At 39.1% G+C, this 26,259-nt stretch overlaps 2 protein-coding genes across 3 annotated transcripts; one reads left to right on the forward strand and one right to left on the reverse strand.

Moving 5' to 3' along the window:
• Positions 1-1,557: 1,557 nt before the first annotated feature.
• Positions 1,558-4,557, reverse strand: LOC136439949 (ATP synthase subunit d, mitochondrial-like). The gene is made up of 5 exons (XM_066435638.1): positions 4,350-4,557; positions 3,457-3,553; positions 2,949-3,020; positions 2,373-2,435; positions 1,558-2,008 (listed from the first exon to the last, which is right to left on the reverse strand). The coding sequence occupies exons 1-5, from the start codon at positions 4,469-4,471 to the stop codon at positions 1,883-1,885; spliced, it is 480 nt and encodes a 159-aa protein (XP_066291735.1). The 5' UTR covers positions 4,472-4,557; the 3' UTR covers positions 1,558-1,882.
• Positions 4,558-7,348: 2,791 nt separating this feature from the next.
• Positions 7,349-25,567, forward strand: LOC136441000 (3-phosphoinositide-dependent protein kinase 1-like). Of its 2 annotated transcripts, none has more exons than XM_066437225.1 (15): positions 7,349-7,480; positions 15,094-15,333; positions 17,059-17,101; positions 17,466-17,603; positions 17,825-17,969; positions 18,239-18,336; positions 18,754-18,829; positions 19,386-19,454; positions 20,200-20,296; positions 21,730-21,909; positions 22,645-22,910; positions 23,523-23,580; positions 23,975-24,072; positions 24,420-24,474; positions 24,934-25,567. In XM_066437225.1, exons 1-15 carry the CDS (start codon positions 7,457-7,459, stop codon positions 25,051-25,053), a joined length of 1,707 nt encoding a protein of 568 aa, XP_066293322.1. In that variant the 5' UTR covers positions 7,349-7,456; the 3' UTR covers positions 25,054-25,567. The 2 variants fall into 2 exon arrangements, with proteins under 2 accessions (XP_066293322.1, XP_066293321.1); XM_066437224.1 differs by lacking the exon at positions 7,349-7,480 and adding an exon at positions 13,188-13,344.
• Positions 25,568-26,259: the final 692 nt, after the last annotated feature.

The raw sequence follows: 26,259 nt of genomic DNA on the forward strand, positions 1-26,259 counted from the left end.
ATAATGGTTGACTGAAATCAATCTAGCAGAACAATAAACCATCCTTTTTTTCTATTATTCTGTCAGTATCATGTACTATCTTTGCACTAATCATATATATGGTAGATTTTGTCTCTAGTCGTGCTGACACCATAATATTTCAACTTGAAACTACCGTCCGCCGCACGCACAATTACGGTGCTGTCGGACAGGGGGGCACATTAATTCGGGAGAGAAGATTCGTCTTGAATATCTTACCGCTAATCACATTTTATACAGCAGCTATTCGTTCCATCCTTGGCTTGAGGAGAGTGCTATGGATATAGACGTGTCCAAGTAAAAAAATACACGAAAAAACGGCCGTACCGCACACATCAGACCTACGGGAACAACCCGCGTGTTGAGTCGGTAGAACGTCACTCAAAGTTCACCCCCACCGTCATGGAAATTTGTACATTATTCATCGGGGCGTTGGCTGGATGCCGTAGAAATGGTAATACTACTATGTCCATGTGTTTCTGCTTGTGCTAAGAGCAAACTTTGAGGAAAATATCGCCATCAGTCCACTATTACACACAACATTTGGACAAAAAACTGTTCCTCGCAAACGTTTGTCGTCTGCCGAATAGCAGGATTCTGGGTAACGAATATGGCGGCGGGAAAATTCACCGTAGTGCCGTAGCCATTGGTTGTAGTAACAAAGAGGCGTTTTGATGATTAATGACACTTAGAGTCCAGTTGTAGGTTAGCAAAAGAGATTCTAATAAGGTGTATTGTAAATAATTGTGTTTAGCAGGAAGCGGATGTGACATTTGTCTTATAAACCAGCGAACAACTATGTGGTATAGTTCTCCCACGAAGCCCTCAGACTGTGACAATAAGGGACGGAGAGTTTTTGACGTAGCCAACTTCTAATGCATGGTTATCGAAGCTTTTCAGACAGTGTTCTGAATACGTTAGTCTGTCAAGTTTGCATTTCTAGCGGTATTACTGATGTTGAATCTAGCAAATATCCCTAGATACCCCGTTTTCGAAAAATCCCGACTTTAAGTACCCCACGAATTTAGGTTACCCAACGTTACATTGTACCTCACTGAAATGCAGGAAAGTTTGAGAGCATGTATGATGGAGCCACAGCGCCATCTATCAGATGATGAATAAACTGCAGTGCATTAGTTACTGCACCTGGAAGGACCATCCAGTTGCCTTCATAGCCAGTTGGATATTGTTTTGCCCATCTATACTGTCTTGCCAGGAGTAGATCTGTTTGAAGATAATTAGTGACGTATTGTTTTTGGCTTGTCTGAGTCTGCATGCTTCTACAGTGCAGTTTTGTTATGCTCTACTAGAGGGCACAGTGTACATGTGGCTTCTGTGTGTTCCGCTAAATGTTGCTTACCTCCACATTGTAAACGTAGATCCGAGATATCTGGTCTGATTTCAATGACAATGATGCCAATGGTATACAGGACCATGATACATGTACCACAAAAAGTCATTTAAATCTTCCTGCAGTTATTTAACATACACATCAAAATTACATCCTTCCGGCTGAGCGTAATAAAAGCAATAACAACATTTTCATAGCAAGCTGTAAGTACAGCTCATTTTATTCTTCACAGGAAAACAGTCAAATCTGAATAAGTGTCGGTACATTCACTCTCAATCCAATGAATTGTACAGGACAAAGCTGGCATCTTTCATAACTTTACTTCTACTTTCCGAAAATGTTTCATACAGAAGTTTAAAGAAATTTGTTTCAGTGCACTTGAAGTGTTAATCAAGAATGAACCTCAAAACAAATACTTCAAACTTCTACTTGGAAAAAGACTGCTGTTGTAAGTCTGTAAATATATCTGAGTTGATGACACAAATTGGGTAGATTTTGCTACTGATGTCGTTATCACTCGATGGGCTTGTGTGGCCAGATAGGGTACTTTTCCTTGTCTGGTTTCATCTCTGGGAACGCCGCGAATACGTCGTCGTACGTCATAAGATCAGTAGGGGGCAGGCTCTTGTAAACAGATGCCTAAAAAACAAACAAAAAACAATTGTTAGTTCCTTCTAGTTTCCTAGGGCAATATTAGTATTACCATATATGACACCTTCACAACCAATAATGTAATGCAACAAATATGGTGCCCATTGTTTTCTGTACTGTGAATAACTCACAAACAAAATGAAACGAATGAGCTGCAGGATCATAGCAATGATATGTGACAATTTTTGATAAAGAAGTAAGTTACTATGAGAGAAAATCTCTACAATATCTAGGCCAATGTATTTGCATTTTAAAAAGCAGTCCCATTCTAAAGTAGATTTCAATTTGGAAGCAGTCAGTTTTTCACAAAACAAGGACTTTTTTCTTGAAATGGATAAAAACACAAACATACCTGTTCTTCATACTTCTTGATCCGTGCGTTGGAATCTGCGATGAATTTTTGCACATCTGCTTGCTGTAAAAAGGGAACAAACACTTCAGTTTACCAAACATATCCCACCAAATCCATGAAGACATTATGAATGACACAATAATGCTTATTACATGTACTATTTCTACTGGTTTACCTGCTTAATTACAGGCCAGAGAATCAAAGTCTGTCACATCTATACTTACATGTACTTACTTACTTATTTCTATTACAAATGTATAGAATGCCAAATCAGTTAAGGTTCTAGGTCCTTGAATATTTTTGCTTCATTTTGAGTGTGTGTGTGATTTTGAACAAAAAACACATGTTCCATTTGAATAGATATATGTATCAACCCCAAGATGCTCAATGTTTTGGCACCAACACTTGAAGTTGTTGTCTTCCTACGTTATAGTATAGAGCAGCATTTCAGCCTGTTTTTTTGTTATCTTTCTATATTTCGCCCACCCACTCCATCAGTTTACTACAAAAATCCTGGGAGCAAGAAATTAGAATCAACTTGGTGTTGTTTTAGAACTTATTTCTATACAAACTCACAGCTTTCTTCTGAGCCTCGTCCAGCCCAGCAGTGTAGGTGTCCATGGGCTCGGGAATCTTCACTGCGTTAAACTGTGGGATGTGGATCAAAGACAAACAGCAAGGAATCACATTGGTCAGTGTAATGTATGATATGGTCAGTGAAGAAGATCTGAAGAAAACATTTGTTTGTGCTCTGAATGTCTACAAACATGTATGATAGTTATCTTAAATGTCTTTAGCATGAATATGCTGTAGAACAAGGGTTTTTCAAGCTCTAATTTTTTTCCAACATCTGAATATTGTTTGACAAATCAAAGCGTCAAGTGCTGAAAGCACAAGAAATCATGGGGGCCCGGGGAAAGTTGAGAATGTTTAATAAAAGGCATTTTTTCTAATGAATTCTTACATTCTAAGTAACTTTCAAATAGACCTTAGATATCATTGGTCCATCATGAATAGAACTGCTGCAAAATTCTGCCAAATAAAAGACCTTTGTGCGACAAAGGTGTCTTGTACTTTTTCTTACCTTCTGTTCAAACTCATCCACCAGAGCAGGGTTGGCAAGCCTGGACTTGTAGAAAGCAAAGTTGATGGCGGCTGGTTTCTCTGGTGTGGACAAAAACCTGAAACACACAGAAGAAATGATGAGAGATGGCAGACTTCACCCCCTCCAAGGTTCTCTTTCCTTTCAAATTATGATCTTATTCCCAGTTCTGATACTGCCATAGTGCACGTGGCTGTGTGGTTAGGGTTGTTGACTTAAAGTCTTAAGGTTTGGTGTTCGAAACCTTAGCAGGCCCCGGAGTTGTGCCCATGACTGAGAACACATGTATTTTGTCACTCCACTGTGGAAATGAGAACCAAGCCTCGGTTAGGGATGTCCTCTCAGATAGGATGTTACACCTCAAGCATGTAACCGTTAAAAAACCCACCACACTTATCGAATAGAGTAGGGAGTCCATCCCAGTGTGAGTGGATCAAACCTAAGTTACACTTAAACTACAGTCTGGTCTTCACAGTTTATCCTTACTGTACAAAATTGGTGTGTTATGCATTGATGCCGTTTACCAATAATGCGAAACAAACAAACAAACAAACAAATGTGTACATGATCTATTATGTACTGGGCAAAACTTTATGACTAATCTCTAAATAATTTTCAAAATGTTTACACGTAATTTTTGTAAACGGCTACTCTTACAAAAGTGGGGAGGGGGGCTGTGTACTATATGATAACTAATCTAACAAAATAAAGAAATATATGACATTTCCGTGATAATTACAACCAACGCGTAACCAACAGAATATTGAAGTCCTACTCCGTTCCTATAATTTTTAAAAGGACGCAAAATCTTGAACAAAAAGGTCATAATTTTTGTTGGGTCCCCTGACCCCCAAAACCATGCCCCCCATACTTACTTAGAGTAGATAGCGTCCGACCTCGCCTTCAAAGCAGTGAACTGAGCCTTCTGGTTGGGAGGAACTCTTTCGGCAAAGGCGATCCAGTCTATCGCCTTTACCGCTGCCCTGCGTGCCGCCATTTCTTATCTTTTTTCCTCCTCTTCTTTTCGTCCTTCCTTCCTGACCGGTCGTACCAAGATGGCGGCTCAAGGAGACAGAGTGAAGGATTGTGGGATGTGTGGATTGTTCCATCTTATGGGCAAGGGGTAATCTCGAAGCAGATGTTTGGGTGTAAAGCCCTGTTCACACTTATACATATTACATGTGCGTATATTCATAAAACCTCCTTGGTATATTCAAGTCCGCATGCGTTCCGTATCGACATTTCTTTGGTTTATGTTAAGTTTGCGATCGATTGAGTCATTTTTGTTGGTTCGATAACCAGGTTGCACAATGGTGGGTAAAATAACAACTTTCTCTCCGCAAACTTGATATAAAACAAAAAAGAAAGTTGATACGCAACTCATGCGGACTCGAGATTCACGTTTGATCGTGACTTGTGTTCCGACAGCCTTGTCTTCTCTGGTATGAACTGATGTCTGTCCTAGCTGTTTGTATAGCCTTTGAAGTATTTATTTCTTGGGACAGCAGCTCAGAAGACAAAAAAGAAGCTAAATTTTCCAAAGAGGCACTTGATAAACAACGCAATTATTTATTCATTTATTAATATTAGGGGGGGGGGGGCTTAAAGCTGCACGATGTAAGATTTGGTCAATACAGAAAGTCGATAACACAAATCTACATGAACCTGCGGTAAGAAAAGGGAAAAAAATGATTTCAAGATCATTAAAAAAACAACAACAAAAAAAACACACTTGTATCTCTTTTCCTTTCCATTGAAAGATTTCTATCTTCAGCTGTGCTAAAGGAGGCTATGACTGTACCAAGTTTAAATTGTACGTCGGTGAAGGTCACTTTTAGTAGACATCTAGATACTCAATTCAAAAGTTAGAAATGAAACTTCAGCAACTAATGCATTGTGAACAGTACACAAAAGTTACTGAACCAAGTACTATCAAGTTTTGTTTTCCCAAGGAGGTTAAAAAACTCCCCAAGGAGGTTTGAAAAATTTCTAACCTCCTTGGTTTTCCTAAAACCTACGTCTTTAAAACAAGTCGCTCAGAATCCTATGGCTGCAATTCTTTTTTTCTAGAAACAAAATGGAAAATATTGCTCAACTTTTCTCTCCCAATCCAGCCTATCTTTTTAGGCCTTCTCTGAATAACACCAATGGGAAACGTTTTTAGCAACCAATAGTCAAATTTTACAATGGGCAGAAGATGGGTAGTATCATTTACCGTACACTATAATCAATGAGGTTAATAAATCATTTTATCTTAATAAACCTCCTTGCTATAACTGACAACAATGCACAAATGCCTTCCGTGCTGCATGATGATACGGTATATGAGTCCTAACGGGGGCCGCCCGAACATCGCACGCGCCAGAACATCGCACGGATTTTTACTGATCTTATTTTGCATAAGTACGCCGTGTTTGTGTCCAATGACTATGCTGATAAGGAAGGTAAATAACCCAACTTCATGCACATAATTGTCATTTACATTCAAAACATATGTGTACATATTCATTTCTTGTTTTGTCGAAAAGTAGTATTTTGACAATAATGATGGCAACGCTGAGTAGAGGGTCACTGCGTAGCTAGACGGCCCGGCACCTAAATATACGACCTGTGCCAAGCAGATACATAAGTCACACAGCTATCATACACATAAGAAAAATAATTTCATAAAACACTAAAAATTTGGGTCTTTAAGTGTTTGTTGAGAAGAAAACCGAAAAACAACGTAAACATTGCTGTCGTCTGACGACGTTGTTTTCCCGCCATTTTTTTGGGCCGGGATGGTGGCGGAACGATTCAACGCACAGTTTTGTTACGCTCTAACATGTGATTGGTACCGTCTATGAAAAGGAAACTGAATACAGAGATGGCGAAGATGTTTCCCAATAAGTAGACGGAGTATTGTTGATGTAAGCGGTGTCGTTTTTTCGTAATGATTTCGTAAGTCGGGCCGCATTCAATACGTACGTCGGGCCGCGTAGTAGCCTGTTTCCCGTGGGAACATGAGCTGGGATGCGCTAGATATAGCCCTTCTCACATGACGTTAGAAGTGCACACAGTCAAAATTTTCCGGTCAAAAGAAAGCTAGAATATAGCAGACTTCAAGCCTTATTTACATTTCCCTAACTTCATCACCAACTTCCGAAGAGAGCAAAATTACCAAAGCGTACTTAGTTAGGCACACTATCTGGCGTAGCACTAAATCAGAAGGTACATTCGTGAAAATGTCTCACAGCGTCTTCCGCATGTAACGCGGAGCATGAAGGGCCCATGAACAGTATGAATACATTTCTTGTCCAAGTATGGTCTTTAGATGAATGTGTTCAAAATTCATTCATTAAAACCTGACCACTCTCTGGCAACCAGCAATGGAGCGCCGTGAGTTCCAGTGCGTAAAAAAACGTCCGATGGTTGGGCACCCCCCGTTATATGATATGACGTCAAAGCCACTCCCTTAAACAAAGTCACAAACAAACACCCCCGGAAATATAAGCCTTTTACGCTTGGCATGGTAATAAACGCCCCCAACGCAAAATCCCTTGGCAGTCGGCACCACCCTTTGATGATGTGTACTCTTCCAAGTAATGCCGCAGGAGTCTCACTGCGCCTGCTCATACATCCATATTTGGTCTGTGCCAACCTTGAAGAGTCACAAATATGCAAAGTTTATCTTATATATGCCAATGACTCATGTAGTTTTTTTCCTATGCAGAGGAATTTTAAAAAAAAATCATATAAAATAAAAGGACAACTTAAAATGTGAGTACTTCATCGGTAGTAATGGATGTATTTTACTATTGAAAGTATTCTAAATTGTTGATGATTACTTATTACTAAGAGTATAGCAAATAACAACATATGATTTATTTGCATATTTGTGACTGGTCATCTGCCGCCCGTACCCGGTATTCCTAGGGACAATGGCGGATGTTCTCTAGGTGGAATCAAGACATCCTCACGAACAACACACGATTTCTCCCCTATGGCAGACCTTCAAAGCGGAATCGTAAGTATCCTTCAGTTCCCTTAACCCTTCTCTTTCTTTCAGGGATAGAATTTTCGTGTTGCTGACAGAATTTTCTCCTCAAACTTGCGACATAGTTTAGGCGGGTAGCACCGGTGACTGACGTTAGAAGAAAATTAATTGCAGACAGAAAAAAAATCGTAAAATTCCGTGAAGTCGTCTGACATTTTAACCTGCCTACAGATATCTGTCAACAGTTCTCTGTACCAACATGACGCAGATATTCCTTATTAATCTTAATCTGACGTAAAATATCGCCAACGATAAGGAAAAAATGTCGCACTGCACTTGTTTGATAGGTGGAAACTGAGGTATTTTGGACGACAGACGTTTGGTTTTTACAGTCGTTTCCTGGTACGACAAAGGTACGAAAAACAAACTGAGTGGGTGGGTCAAGTATGGGTCAGTCCGCGTATTAAGAATTTAAGGGACTGTACTTTATCTATGGAGGCAGGGATTTGTTGTGAGGGGGGTCCTGTCCAAAGAGGATACCCCCTGCCAACTTGACCAAAAATGTTGCCTCCCTCTTCAAGTTTTTTTGCCCCCCCCCCAACTCCAGCTATAACTAAGAAAAGTGCATATGAATATGAAGATAATGATATTCACCACCTTCAATGTATAGACATAAATTAAGACTGGACTGTAAGGTTTGATAAGTGTGGTGGGTTCATAAGTTTGATAAGTGTGGTGGGTTCTTTAACATCGCGATCGGGTGAAGGACAACAGCTGGGATTCAAAATCGAAACCTCCAGGTCCGCAGGCAGTGTTGCTCACCCTTGAGTCAAGTACTCTGCTGGATCAAAGTCTTACAAAGTTATTGGTAATTTAAATTAAACATTCTATTACTTGAGAGAAGGAACACTGGGTCACCAATACATGTACATGTAAGTTCTCATTAGCAAGTGTGCTGGGTTCTTAAATGATATAATTACTGAGGCTCTCTCAAACATGACAGCGGTGGTATAACATCACCTGCGAAGGACAATCAGATGGCAAGATCTTCTGGTTAGGGTTACAGATTTAAATTAGAATCTAAAGGTTAACGTTCTGGGTTCGAGTCTCTAACAGACCTAACAATTATGTTGTGTCCATGGGAAAGGCACTTAACACTGGTGTAACAGGCAACATATTAGTGTAAGGACCGCCCGGGGGTCACGTGGTGGGAGCACGTGACACGGAACGTAAGAGTAGTAGACCAGATCCTACCCAAAAGACCATCTTGTCACACTGGCACTGTGGAAATGAGTACCTAACTTCTCAGTACTTTCTGTACAAAACTGGGCCTAAAGGTGAATTTAATGGTCATGGAACTGCAGTCCTTTCCAGTGTATGTCCAATCTTGGCTGGATTTGAACCCACGATCTCTTGATTCCCAACCCATGTGCAAAAGAGTTCCAAGGGGCATTGCATTACTGTAATTTACATAAGTACATGTGACAAAAGATCACAATTTTGGTCTAACTTGCTATATATGGCAGCAATGACCTTCAGAAGCAATTCTAATGGCTTGTAGGTTATAATACAAATGTACCTCTAATCTTGTACTGTATATGCATTATGCAGGTAACTGGTTAGTTCAGGTAAAATTGGAGCTGTGCAGGTATTTCTGATGTTTACATGCTAACATGGAGCATGATATAACGGTCCCATTAGTGGGACCCAAAAACATCCTATATATTAGTATCAATAATATACCATATTAACCATTTTAGCCTGCTTCCCCTTTTATCTCTGATAAATGTAAAGTTCATTCAGTCAGAAAATTAGCAGATAAGTCGTCCTTGGGTTCAAAGGATTGTTGTTGAGTTGGCTGGCCAACATACAATGAGCAATTCTTCCAGAAGTTCAACACACCTGTGCAGGTAAATTAATTGTCCGGAATAAACAGGCTTCAATAAACAGGTAAGGTACTTAGTAAAACTCAGTCACATATGATTATGATGCATTCATGTACGTTTTACAATTTTCAATCAGGTTATGATAAAACTGACCCATGAGAATGCATTTTATCATTTTCTGTCACAAGTTCACAACACAGCTGATTTTTTAATGACATTGATCCCTGTGACTGACACTAGAACGCCCTTAAGTTGTTGTCATAAAACTTAAAACCTATCGTATGACGTATGTGGTGGTCTTAAGTTAAGTTAAGGTATATCATGTCACTTTCTCTAATGAGGTTTGATGACAATTTGGTTTTAAAGACATAATTGTAATTGGGATGTTATCAAGAAAACACACAATCATATATAAGTTTCCCATCAAATGTTATGTACTATATGATTTTTTCCAGGTTTTAAGACACTGATGTACATCAGTTGATTTCCAACGCAGCAAAAATTATGTTCTCATAAAAAGATTTAATGTCAATACCAAACGTAGCTATAGCCATATACATGTTGTAGACTTTGTACATGTAGTTCGACCATTGACCCCGTAAGGAGGGAAAAAAAAAACAGGCTGATCAGTTTAATTTAAGTCGTTATGTTCGTCTGACTGATCGAAGCAAACTTCAAAAGGATATGCAAATCATGCTAGAGGACGTTGAACTGGATCTGTAATCAACTGATCATTGAATAAGGCACACATGTTCTGCTGCAGTACCTAGTAAAGCTGCCAGGGGGCTAAGGTACAAATTCTTTGATAGGGCAACGCCTAACCACATGCACTAGATTTTATCCATCCATAGCTTCTTGATGAGTTATGCTTTTCAACCACAACTTGAGATGCATACTTGTAGATACAAATGCTACCAACAACATACATTGTAACCTTCTTCGCCAAGATAACACATTAATGGCAAGTGCATTTGTGGCAGGCTAAAGTAACATGTAGTATTTTGAATAACAATTATAGAAAACGGATTGTAATATGTTTTGAGCTCTGGCTGCACATTCAACGGATGTATTTTCTGTTATATACAATGTATGTACATGTACATGTATGTATATAGCCACCGACTATGCTTGAACTAACACCCATACCTCCATGCTAATGCAGCGTACTAAATCTAGTCTGCAAAATATGCAAATCTTTCTGTTGAGGCAAACGACTGATTCAGATTCACCTGAACGAACAGTTGATTACCTCTGTGGAAAATGGAGTTATTGTTTTTGGTACATGTACATCATAGTTATTCATACTTCATGTGTGTGCTTGTGTGGGTGCGATTTCATGTGTTTTCGGATACTTGTGGGAACGAAGTATAACCTTAAAAACTCAGAAAGGATTGTAATGATATTTGGTATGTCTGCAGGTGCTTGGAAAACAAAGTGGTGGCCGATAACTATATATAGCTTGTGATGTAAGGAAAAAGTGGTGTAGGTTTTGGCCTCCTAGCAGCTTGTTCTGGAACTGCAGGGGCAGTTTTGTTAAAATGAGGATAACAGAACAAAAAAACGATGGACTTTTTGTTTAGGTTCATTGTCAAATTCTTGTTGTTATTCATGTAGCAAACAATATTACCAAGTATGCTAGGAACACAGCTTGATTGTTATGAATATTAGAGCTATGAAGTACAGTGTATAAACTATAAAAAGATATATAGATAAGAATAATGTATTTTTCAATGTTGTTCGGTGAGAACATATTATTAATTTTCTGCTTAACTAAATAAAATTGTTTTTGAAAATTGAAATTTTTTTGTGCAGAAATGACTGTTTCATTTTGAATATCAAGATCCAGAAAAACATTTAGCCGTCCCAAATTGAAGTGTTTACCAGAGACTGACACAAAGCACTAGTCAGTACTTGAATGCCCCAGGCGTGCAAATGTTTACTACGGTAGTCAAGCAACACATTACCTAAAAGCACCCTCACTAAACCCCTGGGAACATTACAGCTACTTTTACTCCCTTCCTAATTTGTATCCATGGTTGGTCATTCTAAACCCCAGGATTTTCCAGCAAGATCTATATATGTCTGCGTATTTCCGGTAAAAAAAAATCTTGGGAAGATATCGCATCAGAGCACCCATGGGAGCGCTGGAACCAAATATAGTTGGTATGATACTAGGCTAGACGAACTAAATATAGCGCAGAGTTTTCCCGTAAGTAATACATACATGGTAGACTACTAGCTGGACATTTATATTTAGCTGTCGGTGTCTATCTTGGAAAGAGTATTAAGAAATGGACACAGATACTGAGATAGGCTTTTTTGGATAGAACGACCGTAAAGAGCAAGATTACTGTTGGTGAATATAGAATTGGGATTGATATACTGTATTGATGATAACAGTTGCCAAAGGCAGCAGGGTACAAAATTTATTTTCCAGTTTTTGCAAAATTGCTTGGACCAAAAATGTGGAATTTTGCAAATTGTGACTTATGAATTGGTGGGAACAAATTGTGTAGATCATTATATCCATTTTGGTGAATTCTATTAGACTTGATGTTTGAATGATTTTTTTTCCTGACTTTCTAATTCTAAATGCAGAAATAGACATTAATTCATAACACAGCACCCGGTATTGAATTTTTATCATGCCAACTTCTAGATTTTTTGAAATGTAATCATAAGATTTTTTTCTTGCCCAAAACAGACTGTACTTGTAGTTGTAGTGTTGCATTTTGGTGCGGCGTAGTAAACATTTTAAGAGACAGATTCGGTTTCGAGTGGTCCTCACGTGGCATGGCTGACTGAATTTTCAGAGTTCGAAAAACACTTGTGCAAGGAACGTGCGTGCAACAACATGTACAGTACATGTGACTACAGTATATGTGTGTGAAAATAGCTTACACGCAATTTGCATTGTCATCTAATTTTATACAATTACAGATGTTTTTCTACCACTGCGCTGTTTTTACCTCTAGTTAGACGGCCACTCGAGGCAAGTATGCCTCATTAATGGGCACGAGCGTAGTACGGACGGTAGCGAGTGCGTACTCAGGACATGCCGGTGTCACATTTTTCGTAGAAAACGCTCAAATACACGTGTGCTTTTCCAAAAAACTGATGATACTCGTGTAGATGTACATGTGTCGGCGAACAGAAGAGTCTTATTATTCAGAATCTGTCGTCTTTGAAGGTTTTATAGAGAATTTTTTTTTATTTCTTAAGTGTTGTTGTCTAACTTGGAACCAGTGGCAGAAACACTTCACAATATCTTTGACTGCTAGAAGTCTTTCTTTAAAGTCTAGCTAGGTATATCTAGCTCTCACACTTCTGCCTTTATTTGGGTTGAAATATATTTAAATTAAAGATATTCTACAAAATTATCCACAAAATCTGGAATTTGGGGTCTTATCGCTTTACAATAAAGAAAACAGTGTTTGGAAAAGGTCACGTTTTAACACTATATGAATAACATGAGTCACCTACATGTATACCAAGCACATTCAGGAAGTCTTGTTCAAATTTGTGACCATATAAACATGAAACCAGAATAGCAGCCACATTTCTACCTTGTTACAAAGTCAATATTTACCCGTACCAGGCTGTAGCCCATTTTTTTATAGCCCTGAACAATTTTGTTTTCAAAAGAAAGCCAAGCTCCCGACTTGTTTGTGTTCCATCCCAGCAAAAGGTGAAAGTCCTAGAGGTCCTTGGGTTCAGACAATGTCATTAGAGAGGCAAACCTGGCATGTGGTAAACAACAGGTCTCGGGACGGGTGCACCGATCTGCCATTGGTCTGTATGCATTGTCCCCACCTCGGGCCTATTTGCATAACAATTGGTAAAGGACACACCGTCTGAGCACACAGAGGTGACGAAACGTCCATGCTGACTAGGTCACCCCCCGAAGGCGGTACAAAAACAATCGTGCTGCCTGCAGCTGGTTCTTTTTCGGACATGAAATTCTGTTGCCTGGGGTCTTTCTTCACAAGTCCACCCATGAGGAAAAAGGTATGTTTCCTTCAGTTGAAAACGGTAGTAAACAAACCATCGCTGCTAGTACTGCTACTTGTAGCAAGGGTTTATTCGCGGTTGTTACGTAATCTGTTTATCGGTCATAATGCTCTAGTTGCGTGAGAGAGAAAGAAAAACGTACGCAGGTATGATTCAGCGCTTCTGTTCGTTAAACTGTTTGATCTATGTGTGTGGGTGGATGGGTGTAGTCTTGTACATAACATGTTTACCAGGAACTGGCTGTATGCTTTAGTCAATCCTATACATGTGGGCAGCAATGATGCATGTTTCCAATTTTACATTGCATAGAGGAAAGATTTGAATGAAGCTTATTTTTCTTTTCTGGCACTTTGGTGCACTGATGTTTTGTTTTCATATTTTATAATTCCTTTACCATGTCTTGATATTAAATTATTTATTGTTAGAGTCCATTCCGAGACACCGCGCGGATGTTTGTTGCCATAGTTTAGAATCAATTACAAACCTTTGCAATGACGTGTAATTTATACTTAATAATTTACTTTCAATACTTCGAAGATATTACAAATGTAACCTAAAAATCCGCGCGGTGTCTCGGAATGGACTCTATCATGTCTGGTGTTGTTTGTTTTATGATAGAAATTATACATTTTGGAATATAGTGAAACCTGTATAACTTAAGTGACCACCTCTACATGTACATAAGGACCACCTGACCATTTTTATACAGTCAAACATGCACAAGTGGCTACCTCTACATAAGAACCACCTGTACCGTATAACCACTTTTTTTGTTGTTCCTGAGATATTTTTCCCATTGACACTATAGCATTGAGAATCCTGTCTATAGTGACTAGTTAGTTGTCTACATAGACCAGGTTTTATCAGTCCCCCGAGTGGCCTTCTTGGGCAGTTTTGTGTGGAGACCATATAGACCCTTAAAGTATGTAACTGTAGTGTAAAGATCTCACCTCTTTAATGAGAATACAGGCGAGATCTTTTTTCTCAATGTGACATATTTTGTTCAATCTGTCGTTTCTCTTTTCAATGATACTATTACTACTATGTATTTGAAAATGAAGAGGACCTTAAAACATGTCTTGAAATTCAATTTACTGAATAGGTGTGCAAGATAGGTGTATTGGTGCCAAGTAAAGTAAAATGTGAGCAAAACCTAATTGCAAACCATACACCCATGCACAGTGCACCAACACAGTTTCAAACTTTTAGTTTAACAAAATTGTGATGAACCTAAATTCTATGCCTAAATTTCAAAAACTTAAACTTAACCTCTTAAGTAATACAACAAAGTTTTTATTATTTTTCTACCACTTTCATGTCAAGAATATGCTGCTAAATAATACCTTTATGTACGTAACAGTACACGAATATCTAGATGCACCAGTGCACCCACAGTCAATATATAGATGCACAAAAGCTTAAATTTTAGGTGCACAAAATTACATTGAACACAGTATTTCACATGTACTGTATATGGAGACCAGAAGTTCCCTCTCAAGACCCAATTAAAACCTCAAGTGCTTTTCTAATGAGACTTTTAGTACAGCTGAGGGTTTTTTTTCATTTGTGGCTTCTCATTGTGAGCATCGTGTTTCATCTGTTATTCCTCTTTTCAAGGTCTGTCTCTTCAAAAAAAAAAAAGGGTCAAGATCTGCTTTCAAGTACATAATAATTTTGTGTAGATAAAAATTGGCTGAGAAATTGCAGAATTTAATGTTTAGTATTTATATCTGTTGTCTCCTCCAGGGCATACCTTCGAATCCGGACCCTGTCAGTAGTACATCCTCCCACCAGTCGGCGCCACCTAGTGCCCAGCCCGAGGAACTGCAGGGAGCCACTGCGGCCAACAGTCCCGGGAACATGGCCCACCCCACCCCAGCTGCAGCCAGCCCCAGTCCCAGCACACCCACGCCACCGCAGCCCAGGAAGAAAACTCCCGCAGACTTCAAGTTCGGCAGAATATTAGGAGAGGGATCCTATTCAACGGTAAGTGGCGATGGTGTATTTTTTTATACATTCAAACATTGATTGTAAACTTAGCCAAGATGATTACTTTTTTTTGTGGTTGAATAGTCTACTGTAATTCACTTTATCTTCACGGTAGCAAAATTTCACGATGTAAGGAAAATGGACTTTTTCCCTGAACATTAACTTCACAGTGGCGGCAAGTGATTTACTGAACGGATGTATGAAGGAATCACAAATAATAACAACAGATTTTTTCACGGTGATGATAAGTTCATGGTTCAGAGGTGACCGTGAAAACAGTGAATATAAAGTTACAGTGAAAGAAACTATAATGACAGTAACTCAAAAAGCTATAGATAGATTGTCACAAAATTTCATCATATGTGGTTAGGGTTTACCTATCAAAGAAATGATTAGACGTTGGACCTCCTAACAGATTTCCTTGGTACTGCTGCATACATATTGTTAAACGGTGACTAACAAAAATACCGTAGCTTTTGTTATACTCTACTGATGGGTCAAGCGTGAGTCTTTTTCGACTTTTTCAAGTTCAACTTGGGTTTTTAGCCAAGCACACCGGGTCACCCCTCCTCTTTTCGACATGTGTCTTTGGTTCTTTAACGAGGAGATGTTTGACACCTAAAGTTCCCTCATACATGGGGCCACTGGCTTGATGTCACCATCTGAAATTACGAATGCAAGCCCTTACAACATGTTCAAGCTATTCATTTATTGAAGAACTCAGGAGTATATATGTGAAGAGTGAGGCAAAGTCAGGTACATCTTGTCTTTACAAGGATCCTACCCACTGTCCCATTCAATATCTGTAGGGTGCTTTAACTGGTGGTAAAAGGGTTGCATCTGGGTTCCTAAGTAGCTTTTACGTGAAGAACATCATTTTCAAGTATTTCTATGTGAAACGTATTTGTACATGATGAAGCTCAGACTGGTAATTACATTACTGTTGACAAGTGAACATTGGTGATGCTACATTGTAGTTTTATACATTGCTTGCACAATTGTAGGATGTTTGCATTCAGGGACATTCGAATGGCCCTGTACTTTCATCTATCTTACGGGGACTTCCAAGTTTCATGTTCGGGTCTAAACAGTATTACAGTACGTAGCAATACAATGGAATTATGGAAACGCATATTTGCCATGTGTATGTCATAACTTCATGGTCAAATGGTCACCGCAAAGATAAAGCCACAAGAAACGTTTCAAAATTTGATTTGATTATTTTATAGTCAGACATGCAAACACAAAAGGTAGGCAAATTTGTAGATCTTAACTCTTCCACTTTCAACCAAACAGCATATTACTTTGAAGTCAGTTGCAAACAGCCTATAAAAGGCATTTGGGGCCACATGTTTTTGAAAGCTATGATTGTTCCAACTTCGTGCTATTAAGAGGCACTGTTAGAAGTTCAGGCTTTGAAGTACGATATGTAATCAATTGCAAACATTAAAGAATTACGTATACCATATACTTATAGTTCAAAGCAAAAAAACAACAACAAAGGCTGTATCTCCTATTTTCAAAATTTTGGAATGTGTTGCTTTTTTGTAAGCTAGCATGCAACTTACTGGTTTAAATAGAGTTTGATACCACTATATTCTGTCACTCTCATGATCATGTTATCCAACAAAGATTTTAGATTTTATGATGTTGTTTTACAAAAGATGTTGCTGTAAAGCCAATTGTACTCTTTGTTTATGCGAAATGCCTTTGATGTTTCAGGTTGTTTTGGCAAGGGACGTTAACACGGGAAAGGAATATGCAAGTAAGTATTGCCTATTATTTATGTAAATATGCAGTGTACTAGTTATCCAAATTACTTCACTTTTTTAGGGATAAGTGTAATGTGAAAAACATGAAAAAACATTCACTGAATTACTTATTGTTAAAACTTTATTCAATGTATGTACAGTATGGCAATGAAAGCAGACTTTCACCCCCTCTAGCAGAACATGTAGAAACTGTAGTGCAGATGTAAGGACACATACACACACACACAAACACACACACACACACACACACACACAAGCACAAGCCAAACAATTAAGTACATTTTTACCCGAAAAGACCATACAATATTCAACCTAATAGATTGCAGTGTTGCTGACCATTGTGTTTTGGTTTTTCAGTTAAAATTCTGGAAAAGAGGCACATAATCCGAGAGAAGAAGGTCCCATATGTGACTCGGGAGAAAGACGTCCTCAGCAGACTCAACCACCCCTTCTTTGTCAAGCTGTACTTCACCTTCCAAGATGTGGAGAAGTTGTGTATCCTTCTTATATCAAATTACATTGAGTAAGACTTTCAGAATCAGTTAGGGATGAAATTATTGGGTGTATACGCTTATTTCATTCGTGAAAACGGCATGTTTGTGACCATACCAAGTTGATTTATTCATTTTTTTTCTGAGAAAATTGTTTTCAAACAAAGAGTATATGTGATAAAAAAGAAACAAATTTACAGCTGCTCCTTGACGATTGGAACACAGATTTCGGTCTTAGTTACGCCAAGAATGGCGAGCTGCTCCCGTATATCCAGAAGCTGGGTTCGTTCGACGAGGAATGCACAAGATTTTACACGGCAGAAATCATTCTGGCGTTGGAGCATCTACATGGACTGGGTATTATTCACAGGTAAGGCCTATAACTTATAGAAACGTCTCCGCCCCTGAGGCAATGCTAAAGAACGAAAGATACATTCTGCTCAACCTCGTCCATCCGCAAAATTATATGATGAATAATTACTAGATGATTTGCATGTTCTATGCTTTTTTTTATATCTACAGTAGCTAATGGTACAATGTTAGCCTCAAGCTTCTAACCTAAAATGTAGTACAGATGATACTTGCATAAATCTTACAAACATATTTTTGTAATAAATTTTGTATTTTTGCCCCCATTAGGGATTTGAAACCAGAGAATATCTTGCTGGATGAGCACATGCACATTCAGATCACAGACTTTGGAACAGCTAAGATTCTAGACCCTGGTAACAATCAAGGTAAACAAGTTGTTTGTTTGTTTTGTTTGTTTCACATAACCAGTAAACCACCTTAAGGTGTAGCAACAGTTCAACTACAAGCTTCGTAAGACCAGCCTGATTAGTTTGACGTACAGTGTTAACATGCTCAAGGTGTGACTTTCCTTGAACACATGTACTGGACCTTTGGCTTTATATGTACGTCCTATCCAAGAGGACATCCCTAACTGAATCTAGGTACTCTTTTTTACCAAGTGAGGAAATTTGTTTTTAAAGTGCCTTTCTCAGGGGCACAACATTGGGACCTGCTAGGATTTCAACCCAGAAAATCTAGTGTCTGTGCCAAGAAAAAGTTTTACACAACCAAAGGTCTGCCATAAAACAAACTTATGAATATTACAGAATGATTATTAATCCAATTTTCTTTCCTACTCACAGCAAGAGCCAACTCGTTTGTAGGAACTGCACAGTATGTTTCACCAGAGCTGCTCACCAACAAAGCTGCCTGTAAAAGGTAAACTTCTTCCTTTATCGGAATTAACAGGTGTCCTGATTTTTGGCAACACCTCAGGAATGTAGCCCTGTTGTATCAATACTTTGCAAAATACATTTTGTGTCTAAGACTAGGATAAAGTGTGCTTCTAAAAGCTTAACTTCTTGTTTAGTGTTATTGATGATTTTTTGTCTAGATTTTTGGCAATACCTAAGGAATGGAGCCTTGTTTTATCAAAATTTTGCAAAATATCTGAGACTAGGCTAAAAGATGCTTCTTAAAGCTAAACTTCTTTCCTTGTCTAGTGTTGTCAATTAGTTTGCGTCCATATTTTTGGTAACACCTCAAGAATGGAGCATTTTTTTATCAAAATTGAAATATCATGATAAGAATACTGTTTTTAAAGTGGCTAATAAAAGATAAGCTTTTGTCTTTGCCAAGTGTGGCATGAGGTATTCTAATTTTTGGTAAGACCTCAGGAGTGGAGCCCATATTTGCTTTAAAACTTCTAAATATACTGAAATTAATGTATACCACTTTGCCCTTTTTTTACAGTTTGTGTATTCTTCCTTTACAGCTCCGACCTGTGGGCATTGGGTTGTATCATCTACCAGATGGTGTCAGGGTTGCCACCATTTCGAGCTGGGTAAGGCTGCATTTTGTTAGACATTTGCATCAGTTTCTTTGGTATGCATGTTAGAGCAGATCTACATGTAATTTTCATTTAAATGCACAGTGACTCTGTGACTCAAATTGTAATTAATGCTTTTATTCACCGTTGAGATCATGTTTAGACATTTTTTGCAAATATTTGTCCATTCAATGGTATCGCATTATTATGATTATGTTACTTGCACACCCTATATTTGAATTATTCATTTTATCAATTGGTTGCATCCTACATTATGTATTATTATAGAATACAATACAGGGTACTCCATATCATCTGAGGTACCAGCCTGACCGTAGGCCGGAGGGCGATCCGACCCGCCGGAGGGCTGGGACTGAGGGTGATGCGGAATACACCGTGTTGTATTTTATTTATGTCATACCCATTCGAGAAAACATGCAATTCAATGCAAAATGGGCCTGAAGCTGAGAGTTTTGTGTCCTCGAAGACAAAATCGTTTAAACATTGATTCCAACCTCCGAATCCAGTATTCAAATTTTTGACAGCGGCGCAACCGGCACGCTCGAAATACATTCAAAATGTTCTACGGAAGCCTGTGTGATACAAGTCTAAAACCCTGTGTGATACTGAAAATTATCACACTATGCGGAACACTCGTATCGAATGTTTTCACGGCCCAGGTATGACATGAATTAAGATATGACATTATGGCAATGCCAGATGAACTTGACAGTTGTGTTCTACCTGTTTTTTTCCATAGGAATGAATACTTAATATTCCAGAAGATTCAGAAGCTAGAGTATGACTTTCCTGACGGTTTCAACTCTAAGGCCCAAGACCTGGTGAAAAAACTACTGGTAAGTATCATTATGCAAATGTTTATAGTACTATATTAGTAGCCTTCTCATAATTCATTAGAAGAAATCGAAAGATTGCTTTAATTTTTATCCTTTGTGCTTTTGTCAGCAATTATGGTTTTTGTTTTGAAATTGTTTGGATTCATTTAGAACATTGCTTTATATGTATGATAAAAAATTATGAGAAAATGCCCATCTCTAATATGAGAAATTGTCCATCTCTAAATATAAGTAGTAGTCGTATGTGCACAGGCCAGAACTGGCCCCTTGCGTAGAGTTATTCCGCCCTCTTTCAAGGGGTGACATACCCTTTCGTTGGCAGTCCTACAGGACGCGGATTGGCAGCCCTCTCGTTCGGGTGAATGATGTAAATCACCGTATGGCTGATACTAGATGGAGGTTTGCCAGGCCTCCATCCGGATGATTTGTAGTGAATCACCAACTCCAGATAGAAGGATTTGGACCATCGCACACCGGGGCATGCCCCTACTCTTTTTGAAAGGTGTGGTGGGTTCTTTTACGTGCGCAGGGTGTGGCTCTCCTCAAACACGGGACCTCCATTTAACGTCCTATCCGAGGGACGTCCCTAACCCTAGATTAGCTAGGTACACCTGAGTGAAGTGAGGAAAGTCGTGTTAAAGGTGCCCTAAGCGATTTCAGGGGGTAAAACTTGAAATATTCTGGGGAAAACAATTCTGTTTGGTGAAGCTGAAATTGACATTTACTTCCCCATATTAGCACATCTGCATCATTATTTCATACTTTGGGCGTTAAAAATAGCACAGAAGCAAGCCACAAAAGGAGTATTTTATTTATTGGGTCCCCCCAAAAATCAGCCCGGAATCCAGCCGTAACCGTTTTCTGTCGACAATTTTCGGTAACTTCCGGCTGCGTGACGTCACAATGCCCAAGCACATTGAGCCATGACCATGTGATTATTTCTTCGGAAGCGTTCGGGACTTATCGGTCAGAATCGTGCATGTTCGGAAGATTTGAAATGATGGCTGGCCTCCAAGTCCTCAGATTTCCAATGAGTTCCCACCACACAACGACATTGCATTTTTGCTCCATGATGGTCGATATGCGATGGGATAGTGTTATCTAAACTTACTATGGATAGAAATCAGAAAAAGATTGATTTTGAATATGTGACTCTCAGTTCCCTAATATTGCTTAGGGCACCTTTAAGTGCCTTTCCCAAGGGCACAACGTCGGGGCGCAAGTTCGGACATGTCTCTGGGCACAACCCGGGATTCGATCCCGGGTCCCATTGTTTGACAGCCGCACGCTCTACACTTGCGCCACACGACCCAAATATAAGTACATGTACATTATGTATTTTTTACTTTTTGGCTGCACCTCTGGGGGGAGGCCTTTGTAATAGTATCAGACTTTTTAAGTAGAACCTCAGACACACCTTCTTTTCCTTACAGATTTTGGAGCCGACGGAACGGTTGGGTTGTGAGGAACGGGGCGGATACTCGAGCCTGAAGGGTCACCTGTTTGTGGAGGGGATTGAGTGGGACACCCTCCCCCACCGGACCCCCCCTCGCCTGATGCCGTACCTGCCGGCCAACTCTCCCGACGCACAGGACTTGCGAAGTGACTTTGTTGTAAGTCGATTTCTATAAATTAGGGTGTATACACATCTTGAAACTTCATTAACCATTATCCTGCCAACCTCCAAGTAACCAAACAAACTTGGGTTACACTAAGTAATAGTACACCCACAACTACTTTTTATGTAGAAGAAGGTTAACAAAATGTTTGCTGTTGGACTGAGGGGTGGGGAAGAATTCTACTGGCAATTGAATATTGGAAATATGTAGTGCTGTCTTGAAGTATGATTTAGTAGACCAAGATGGTGGCTCTAGTGGCTGCTCCAATTCTTTGGTTAGATTTACATGTGTATGTAGTAATGTCAACAGCTCAGTTTTAAGTGCGCTGTTCATCAACAAATGAGACTTAATTTCATGGTAATAGAGGAAATGCGGCGTTCACAGTGTTTAAAGTTTGTGGCTGAAAGAATACAGTTAAGCGCTGGGCGCATGTTCGCAGCATGATGATTGAATTTATGGTAGGAGCTCACCATGAAAACTGTGAAAATAAAACCACCCCGAATATGTCACTATTCACTGTCAGTAGTATGTTGGTCATTGTCCCTGCAGTTTTCATACATTCTGCTAGGCTGTGCATGTGGTACAGAAAGAGTGTCAAGGAGTTTACCTATTTCACGATTAAATGTCAGTAGTGTGTCTGTTAGCCTTGACTCCCTGCAGTTTTCATACATTCTGCTAGGCTGTGCATGTGGTCCAGAAACTGATTTCTGAACACGTTGCCTTCCACAGTGTGCCAAGGAGTTTGACAAGCGGCTGGACGACATGTCGATATTCTGCGACCTCCACGGGCTGGAGATCTCCACGGAGCTCAAACAGAAGGAAGCCGTCGCCATGGAGAAAGTACACGTCCAGGAGAGAAAAAGCAGCGCGGAAAACACGCCCAAGGCTGTGAAACCCAAGTACCGCATACTCCCACACTCCAACAGATTAGAACTGAACATAGATAATGAGGAGAGACAGAGGATCGTACAGAAACAAAGACGAGAGAACAAATGGTGGGTGGCAGTTTTTTTTACCTCCATGAACAATGGATGTATTGTTTTTGGTGTTTCTGTCTTTCTGTGTGTCTCTTTGTGTTTCGTATATTTGTGGTCGGGGTAACTCAAGAACGGCTGGATGGATTGTGATGATATTTGGTATGTGGGTAGGTCTTGGAAAGACGAAGGACAAGATCAAGTTTGTGCCCCTTAGTGTGTGACCTTGGTACTGCAGCAGAACTTTTGGTTTTGATATCTTGAGTTCTGGACAAGCTTTGGTCGTGATTTGTGGGTAATAGATAGAAGAAGTGACATACAATGTATTTTGACCCTCTAGTTGTTTTGTTTTTGAAAGGAACATTAGTTGAAGGATTTATTGTCTGTCTCTTTCTACTGGGCAGTTTATGTATATTCTCCCAGAGGGCGCTTGCATGTACTGTCAAAAGGCAGTGAAGTCTGCTATCACTGATCTGCCTATTGTACACTTCAACTCAGGCCTTGTTTTATTTTTTTGATATTCAGAATTCCTTAGCAGACATATGCAACTAAGAAAACTGCTGGCATTGAGTTTGTTTGTGGATTGCAGTCACCCTCAAATGACAAGATACATTTATACCTTTCTTTTTTCAGGCACCATTTTGTAGAGGGTAATATCATCTTGAAGATGGGCCTCACAGACAAGAGAAAGGTAAAACTTACTTATTATATTTGCAAGATTTTGAGAAAATTTTAGCTACACTGTATGTGTAAGTCTTGAATGAAAGCAGAAATTCAAAATGTACTTAACACCTAAGGACTAAACTCTGATAATAACAGGCTCAATTCAAACTTTACTGTTTATCATTTCTAATGAACAAACCTATTCAACTTTTCAAATGCAATGCATAATCAGACAGTTCACAAAAAGAGACTGTTAACATGACTTAACCCATCATTACTCAATTGCATTTGCTAGTTTTCTGTCACGGATATTCTGAAAAGCTTGTTATTTTGCATTGGGTTTTAAATTTCACAAGCAACTGCCACTTCTTGGTGTATTAAGCAATTTGCTTATTTATCAATGTGTTGTGTTTTGACATTAGGGGCTGTTTGCCAGAAGAAGACAACTGTTGTTGACTGAAGGGCCACATCTGTACTATGTGGACCCTGTGAACATGGTGTTAAAGGGAGAGATACCTTGGTAAGTTAAGAATGTTTTTCTTAAAAGTTTGTTTTTCACCACTTATGCTTATGATCAATGATCTATAAAATGTGCAACAGCTGTACATGTTATAAAGGTTTGGAAGTTTTGGTGAAAAGTATATTTTGATTCTAAGAAACTTTATTCCAAACGTGGTTTATTCCAAAAATAGTTTGCAACAGTTGGCAGACACTTCAGATTCTATACTGTGTACATGTACTTGTATCTTTTTTTCTTGTGTCTATTCTGTATGATGATACGAAAGATCAAAATTTCAGTGATAAAAAGGACTACATCTGCCCAAGGTAGAAAGAAACAACAACTTAACAATATTCTTGAACTTTCAGGTCACCTGAGTTAAGACCAGAAGCCAAAAATTTCAAGACATACTTTGTCCACACAGTAAGTATGATACAAAACTTGTGACATCTTTCAATGTACTGTGATCTATTTTGTTGCTACCAGGTGTCAATATCAATATATGTTGATATGTGGTTTACACTATAAATTATACTTAAATGTACTGTGCTCATTGCCTTGTATGTGTTCCAATTGCTTTTTGAAAGCCAGTGTAAAACAATACAACACAACAGTGTGAAAAGGAAAAATTTCATAGTACCCCACCCCTTGTAGGGAAAGGGAAACATTTTTTTTTTGTAATGGAAGGGAAATATTCGACCTTTGCCTGCAAAGGCTTTCTCTCTTTACTAGTATTAAATAGCATGTAAACTTTTATATTTCCCCACCTCTTGTTGGGAAATTAAAGGGAAACACTTTTTCTAATGGGAGGGAAATATTCAACATTTGCCTTGCAAAAGCTTTCTTCCTGTATTTAATAACATGTTTTTACCCCCTTCCCAGCCCAACCGAACGTACTACCTAGAGGACCCGGACGGTTACGCGCTCCAGTGGTGCAAGAAGATCGACGAAGTCCGGCGAGCTGCTTACCCAGAAATCAACCGCGACGAGGAAAAGAGATAACAACTTTGGTCTCCCTCGCCTCGCCCGTTCCTCGCAATACAAAAATGTATGTTATGCAGAGAATTCCATTCCTATAAATAAAACTTTACAGGGATGCCCATTCTAGTAATGAAAAATAAGATTGCTTTTAGGGAACTCCACTGGAGTGTATTGATAAAAGAAACTAGAAGCAATGCGTAATTAAATCTAAAGGGAATAAAACTATGTTGTTCAATACAAAGAGTACTAGGGTAGATTATCTGGTAAGAGCAATATATGGCAAAAATGGCTGTCAGCTTTTTAGGAATAGTCAGCTTGAATAGTCAGCGACAACTGTGGACAGCGTTCAGGGCCAATAATGTGAGGGTGTCTACATTTAAGATGCAAGGCTATGACTAAGAATACACTCTTTGAAGTATGTGTGCTGCTTGTGGCGATAGGACTTGTCCGCACCCTTCCAAGCTTCACCCCCTACACATGTACAACTGCTGCATTTCTGGTGGATGTTTTCGTCTGGCTTTGGACGGCAAAAATGTGGATGTCAGAAAGAAAGAAAAAAGCAGTTACATTTACAAAGGTATTTCAGGTTATATACACACAACATTCATAGATCATATTGGCACATATAGTTGAAACATGGAACTCTTAGCAGCAATGTTCTGGTGCATAATCTTGTTTTGGCTTAACCAGGCACTACCTAAATGTATCTCTTGTCTTTGTAGCACTTAACAACCTGAGCATTTTTTGTACAACACAACTCTAAAATGCAAAGGAGTCACAGAAAGATACGTTCCACTTGGATCTGGTCATATATTGGGCTTCTAGTCTCTGTTACAGTTGTCAAGCATACTATGAAGGTCTAATCATTGAGGGTGTGCTGTACTTTTGCAGTCTTTATACAGCTTTGTTCTTCATTACAAATGTACGTCCATCTTCGAATGTCCGCCATAGCTTGTCTCCCCTGCACGTTAAAGCGCCGATAGGGTGGGACGAGTCGCACGCTTACATACCTCATGACACACGTACAGTATGTTTCCCAACTGGCTATACTGCTACACTGTCACCAATGACTAGCGTTAGGCTACCTCACAACTCTACAGAAACTTGGAATATCAGAACGGTCATACATATACATGAATGTACCTCCATATATAGAAGACTACCTCTTTGGGTGAGAGACTCCTGGCCAACCATCACATGGACAGTCTTGCTTTTTAACTCTCTAAT

This window comes from Branchiostoma lanceolatum, chromosome 8 (assembly GCF_035083965.1).
Source record: "Branchiostoma lanceolatum isolate klBraLanc5 chromosome 8, klBraLanc5.hap2, whole genome shotgun sequence".
NCBI classification, from domain to species: domain Eukaryota; kingdom Metazoa; phylum Chordata; class Leptocardii; order Amphioxiformes; family Branchiostomatidae; genus Branchiostoma; species Branchiostoma lanceolatum.